Source organism: Arachis duranensis, chromosome 2 (assembly GCF_000817695.3).
Source record: "Arachis duranensis cultivar V14167 chromosome 2, aradu.V14167.gnm2.J7QH, whole genome shotgun sequence".
Classification (NCBI taxonomy): domain Eukaryota; kingdom Viridiplantae; phylum Streptophyta; class Magnoliopsida; order Fabales; family Fabaceae; genus Arachis; species Arachis duranensis.
The window spans coordinates 71243093-71250629 of NC_029773.3; the positions used below are offsets into that span (position 1 = coordinate 71243093).

General features: G+C 29.8%; 1 protein-coding gene across 1 annotated transcript; it reads left to right on the forward strand.

Moving 5' to 3' along the window:
- The first annotated feature begins 3897 nt into the window (after positions 1 to 3897).
- On the forward strand, positions 3898 to 4425 carry LOC127744959 (protein LATE FLOWERING-like). The gene has a single exon (XM_052257865.1). The coding sequence runs from the start codon at positions 3898 to 3900 to the stop codon at positions 4423 to 4425; it is 528 nt and encodes a 175-aa protein (XP_052113825.1).
- Positions 4426 to 7537: the final 3112 nt, after the last annotated feature.

The following is a 7537-nucleotide window of genomic DNA, read 5'->3' on the forward strand; positions in this document are numbered from 1 at the left end:
TAGCTCTTGATACCAATTGAAGGTTGTGGTAGGCTTAGAGAAGGGGGGTTGAATCTATGCCTTCCTTTTAAGTTGCTGTTATGACCCTTTTTAAACAAAATTACAATTCTGATTCTGTTTGAACTCAGCAGCAAAAATTTATGAGACAATTTATTTTTGTCTCATGAATATCAGAAAATAGAACTCAGCAGAAAAGAGAAAAGCTAACACCAGCATGTATCCTGGTTCGGTTGCCTTGTGCTATGCAACCTACATCCAGTCTCCTCTACAATTATGGAAGAATTTCACTATAGCTAACAGTATTACATACACCAATTTCACAGGATTGACCCAATCCTTTCACACTCAAGTTCTAACCTAACTTGACATTGGTTATGCTAATACCTAACTATTCCTCTTAGTGCTGACCCAACTAAGAAAGGGATACCAAAATAGGTACAAGATACAAGACACTTAACCAACCTAAAGAAATCAGAAAATAACTCTAGGCTTTTCTCTTAAGTGTTTCTTTCAGCCTTTTTCCACTCATGGCTATTTCTTAAGCTTTCTCACAATGCCTTTTCTCTCAAGAAATTACAGAAAGATAAACTTAGAAAAGTACATTACAATCAGTAAAACATGAAGGAGATTGACTTCATCAGTAGCCTCTTAGCTATGTGCAAAACCAGATTCGCAAACCTCAGATACAGTTCTTCAGTATTGGCTGAATGCTTCTTTGAAAGAAAGCATTATCCAAGTAGAGGAACTTCTTAACAAAACACTGTTCTCACTCTCTGGTTTTCTCTCCTTCCCTCTGAATGAACAGCAAGCTTCTTTTTATCTTCTTGCATGTTGCTTGGTTCTTCTTCCAAGGTCAACACCTTGAGCCTTGAGCTTCACCAACCCACAGATTCACTTTTTCACCTTAATCCCCAAAGTAGAAACTTTTCCTCTGACTTCCTCATCTTGACCGAAAGCCACAAAGCAGTAACCATAGAAATCTTCTCATGGTCAACTTGATCTTAGCCATTGAAAAATTATTTGGTCCCCAAGTATCACTTATGACCGTTGATGTAAAGTAGAATAGGGAAGAGAACAACTTTTCCTTGAATGCCATTTTCGGATAGAGCAGAGAGTTGGGAAAAAGAGAAGAAGATCTGATGCATGCAAGATGAAATGGGTTACCTTTAACCTAAGCTTGATTTTTGGTTTGAACTGGGTGATTTGATATCTGCCTTTCTTGCCTAACCTTCTCTTTCTTTCCTCTTCTTTGAATAGCTTAGGAGCTAAGCACTTTCTCTTGCTTCTGTGATTTGACATGGTCAGAGAGAAAAGAATGTTGCTTTGGTAAAAGCTAGTGAGAGGGAATGAAGGCTTCAATCTTGTATGAGAAGCTTGGATCAACTTTGAATTGATGGAACGGGCTTGGATCGGGTTTGATTAGCTTGGCCCCGTTGGTTCCTTTGGCTTCTTTCTTTGCTTTTTCTTGGGCTCTTAATTTTGCTTTCAGCCCACCATCTTTGTTGTTTGCTTTATATTTCATTTGGGCTATTAACATTTGGCCTGCAACAATAAACAATTAGTTAATATGTAGATATAAATGATCAACACTTAATTATTTATTTTGCCCAAAAATAATGTTTGTCATCACTAATTAATTTAGTTAATTTCTTAACTCAACAGTCTGAATTTTTATTTAATTTTTATTAGAAATTAGTGATTTTGTGTGAAAAATAAAAGAATAATATATAACATTATTTTTTAAATATTTTGTTAAATTTTCAACAAATTTTAATGACCCGAAATCAATTTTTTATTTTTTTATTTTATTAGATAAATTAGTCATCCAACAAATTTTACTAAAAAATTAAAATAAATAAACATTAAAATATAACACATAAGAAAGGGTAACTTACATATTATTTTAGAGAGGATAGAGTAACATTTACCTTATATTTATATTATATTTAATAGTTTTGTTTTTGTACTGTAATATTTAAATTTGTTAAATATATGTATTAGGTGATGAATTCTTTCATAAACTTAAATATATAATATCTTTATAATTTTATTTAATTTAATATTAAATTTTAAAATTTTTTATTAAATACTTCTTTATATATAAAAATTAATTCATTTTATTTTAGCGTGTTGCTAAATCTATGTAATAAATGAAATCTTACTAGATGTATGGGGGAGATCCCATAATTTATTGCGTGGGACAGAAATTAGAAAAGCAGAAAGTGAAGAATTCAAAGCAAGAGTTGCAGCAAGCATATTCAAGACTGAAGACAAAGGTCGTTGTGGAGAGTGCTGACAAACAAGACTTGTCTCTGAATTGTGATTGGTCAAAGCTGCCGTTGTTGTTGGATGTCAGATTATCTGATGGACTACCGAACTATCCTCCCAATCACCTTCTCAGTCATACTCAGACTCACATCTTTAAACATTCTCGCTTACTGCATCTTTTATTTCCCCTAACTACTCTTCACATTAAACTCATTTTAAGCACTATATGTTATTTCTCTCTATTAAAGTTAAGAATTTAATTAACTTGTATTTTAAAGATATAGTTTAAAAATATAATAATAATTAACTTGTATTAAAAATTTAAAAAAATTATTTTTACAATAATTTTTATAAGACATTTTTTTATGGTATATTTATCATATATTCTTAGAACATAAGTTAACAAAATCCTAAAATTAATTACACACTTGTTTTTTGGTAACATCAGAAAAAAAAGTTAAATTTACGTATGAAATTCTGCACCGAATATATATATTTTTAAAATAGTTAAGCTTATCATAATTGCATAATTAGATTTTTTACAGTGAAATAATCAATTTTTTATAAACATTAAATACATATACATATTTTCATATAGCATGATATACATGAGATTGGATAATGGATATTTTTATTTTGATAATACTATATATATATGTATATATATTGTATTTTATGTTATTAACTTATTATCAGGTATAAATTATGACAAGCTCGTTTACGTAACATCTTTTGAAAATTATTTAGTGTTTGCAAATTCATTTTGGTAAAACCAAACAAATCGGGAGCAAGTGCTTAGAAAAAACAGCTAAAGCGAATAACACACGTAGAGTCTTTCTGTGTGTTAAAGAGTTAAGACGAATGCATCGCGATCGATTGGTTGGAGAGCAAAATGCTTCTGAGTTGGAAAATGGAATGATCCTCTTCTTATCTCTCTCTGGATTATGCTCTCAGCCCCATACATATACCTCTGTTTTTTATCCCTTACCTGCATAAAGTAATAATATTTATACTATTTTATATATATTTATACAATTCGTACATAGCATATAAATATTTTTAATGTTAAAAAATCTACATATATTATTTCTCCTACCACGTATTATTCAAACTGCAGTCTTTCACTGTTTCCAACTCTCTTTAATTAGTCTTCGTTATCTTTATATATACCAACTTGATCAAGTCAAAAGCAAAGAAACAGACCCAAATCTCTACACATATTGAAACACTTCTATTCTTTGAAAGCTTATATTTATTTACATTCCAACCATTCGTATTTTTTCTCCTCCAATTCATCTTGATTTGCTCTCATATTCCTCAGGACTCAGGTATTCATTCCATCATGCATGTGGTAGTGTTATATCTTAATTTTCTTACATCTCAGTCCTTTCATTTTAATTGTCACCTTCACATTTCAAATATATAAAAAAAAATAAATGTACTTAGATGTGTGTTGTGTCTAACTATTCATTTTTTCAATGTATGAAAAGTAAAAATAAGGGTACCCTAAAAATAACTATTATTTTGAAATAGATGAAATATTTTATATTCAAAAAAACTATAAATAAAATTTGATGGTTGAAGTTCCATTTTAGTTAATTTCCTTTTTTTTTTAAGAATAATACAGAGATGGGAGATAAGAAAAATCCAACAAAAGTTGGTGGAGAAAGCCCAAGAGAAGATGCAACAAGAAGGGTTTTTCCATGCCTATTTTGCTCAAGAACATTTTACAGTTCTCAAGCTTTAGGAGGGCACCAAAATGCTCACAAAAAAGAGAGAACAGCTGCAAGGAGATCCCAAAAATATTCTCAACCTTCTCCAAATCCACCACCTATGGCTTTTGCACCAACACTACACCAACTTGGGGTTTTCAATAGTAACCCTTCAATGTTCATCACTGCCCATGCTGCTAATCTTCATTGTCTTCAAAACAATCAAATACATGAACAGTTTGGATCAAATAATGGTGCACCTAGATTTGGAAACTATCCATTTCTTCAGGGAAGAAGAATTTCAAGCAATAGTAATGGGTTTTCTGATGGTGATGGTGAGAAAGGGTATTGTGGTAAATGGCAAAGTAGCATAAGAAGCAGTAATAGTAATGTTGGGATTAGAAGAGAGAAAGAGCACAAACTTGATTTGTCTCTTCATCTGTAGGAAAGTGGGTATAGAGAATTGTTTGAGAAGATTAATTCATCTCAGAATTCAAAGAGATAGGTAATTGAATTGCTTGACTTTTGGTTCTCATTTTTTATTTTATAAATATATATTATTACTAGATATTTTATATCCTTAGACCTTAATTTCTCCCTCCAACTACCTTTTAGTGCAAATTGTTTTATATATTGTTCCCTAGACATAAAGTAATTAGATAGAATAATACTAATTAGAAGTCTAATTCATTTTTTTAATTATAAAATATAAAATATAATTTTTTTTAAATTGAAATAATAACTAAAAAATTTAAGACTCACAATTATTTTTCTTAAAATGCTTGGGAGGAAAAAGATAAACGGAAAACATCAATAATCTTATTGTTTTTTTTTACCAAAAATAGAAAACTCGAACGTGCAACCTCTTAATTGAGTATGAGGAGACTATGCCATTTAAACTATTATTCATTGGCCAATAATCTTATTGTTTCATTCTCTTTTATTTTGTAGGTTTAATTACTCTGTTATTTTTTATAAATTAAAAGTATTTATAATTAAAAATTTAGTTAGATGTTTGACCACATATTTTTTTTAAGAAGAATATTGTTAGTTTTAATGTTTTTTATATGAAAAAGAACCTAATTATAAATTAAAAGTGGTGTAGGAATAACCTCACTGAAAGAAAAAATATATATAAACTCAATGGTAAATTTAGTGAAATTATAAAAATTAAAGGATAATTAAACCTATTTTTTATATTTTAGTATTTTATCATGTAACACATTTTTTTATAGAGGAATGTTAGGAGGTCAGCAACTTTTGTGATTTATAGTCATCAAACAACCATCAATGATGATTTTAATAGTGTGAGATTGATGTGAGATTTCATCCGATAGTTTACTTTTTCTTGCTGGTTACATGCTGGATCAGAATTTAATAAAGTTGTTAGTCCTAGACTTTTTCTTTTTTATATAGGGAGAAAAATTCCAGCACCATTTGCTAAGACCCCCGGCCTTGACATGATTTTCTTTGTTGTTCCGAAGTTTAAGAATTTAAAGCTATTGTTTGAAATAATATGATGATACATATTGAAATAGTTATTTGGTATAGTTTATATTGTGAGATTGCTTTTGAGATTCAGAGGACTTCGGACTCAATCAGAGAAAATATGAGGTATTAACAGAATGGATATAAGACAACTAAACACAATTTAAGGAATGAAATATGAAGAGTCACCACCACAAATACGGATTTTAGCGATGGGAAAAATTGTGACTAAAGACCAAAACAATTGTGACAATAACACATTAACAACGAATGGATATTTGCAGCTGATAAGGGCGATGCATTTTTATTTAGCCACAATTCTTGACCTATTAGCCACACTTTTATAATCCATAAAGACATTTGAATAATCACGGTTTTTTACATCATCACTCGCATTTTAAATCGTGGCTAAATGATAACAATATAACCAAAAAGTATAATTTTGTCCCATTTTTTTCATGGCTAATATTGACATGCTAGATTTTTTTGCCATATTTTTGTGGCTAAATATTTATGTGTTACGTAGTCATAGTTTTTTTTGTGACAAAATAAAAACATGTACGAAAAATATTTGGCAGGCCGAATTTTTTTTACACTTTTTTTTGTGACTAATATTGATGAGCTATTTAACAACACATAAATCTGTAACTAAAATTATTTTTTTTTATTAAAAAAAGTTCTCAACAACCATAATAAATATTAAAACAAAATAAAATTAGAAAACTAAGTAATAACCGTAAAGAATATGCATTGTTCATATAAATAGTTAAAAAATAAAATAAACCAAGTTCTATAATTCTATACGACAAAAAATAAAATTATCTTTAATAACAGTGCAAACTAGATATAAATTAAGATTAAAATAACAAGGTATGATGTGCATCAATATGACTGAGTGTGTGGCACATAATTAGAGAAGGTAGGTATTTTATCACCGTATTTTTGTCGTAGAAATCTGTGGAGATTTGTCACTTGATCTTTAACTTTTTGAATTTGCCTCTCTAAATCTATGACATGCTGTTGCGATGAACTACTAGAACCTCCGTAATTTGCAACTCCAAAGATGCGCTTTGACCTACCAAAACCACTGAGACATGTAGCATTACTAAAACCACGTACTCGCTTACCATTCTAAGGACCACAAACTTTTTCAATCGCATCTTCTGGATGAGCCAAGACTTTTGAATGAATACCTTCAGTGGCAGCACGCTCTTGATCTTGAGGTAAATGCTCTGCTATTTTTTCCTACAAACAAATACACATTGCATTGGAGTAGAGTATTTACATAATTAATGCATTAAAAAAATATACAGCCATATAAAAAACTTCAGACACTCACAAATAATCGTTGTCCTTTCCTGCTTACATAACTCCCATATTTCTTTAGCAAAGTTGATACAATAACTTCGTTTTGACATATAGGCCTTCCCAATTTTTTCTCCTAATATAATAAATAGAATATTAAAGGTAATCACAAATTTAATTATAATCGCTGATTTTATGGAAATAGTATAATAGTACTAGGCACAATAAAAAAAATTACCATCTGAGTTGCTCTTCTAACATTGCTTTTACTTCCACCGGCATGTGAAACTATAAGCTTCACATGATTTCTAACGTTTTGCAAACATTGTTTCTATGATTTTCAAGAACAAAAAATTAGTAAATAAATGTTACCAGATACCCAAAGCAATATTCAATAAAAAAAAGTATAAAATAAATATTTACGTTTGTTTTAAGGTCCATTTAATGATCCACAAAAATAGTCCATTCAACAAGTTGTATGTCTGAGGGATTCGCAGCCAAAATTTCTGCCTTTCTTTTGTTATAATAGAGGTATTATCCTTGTAAATTATACTTCTGGGGCTTCCATCTATCACCTAAGGTCTTTAGAGCCCATTTGATATCAGCAGCGTAATCAAACTCAAAATTTTCTTTGAAATAATTCATAAATAAAATCAATTATTAAATGACAACAAATCAATAAAAATGCACATCAAAGTGAAATAAACTTACTTCAATAAATTTCCACTGTCTTTTTGTATTATCTTCTGGCATCTTATCCCATT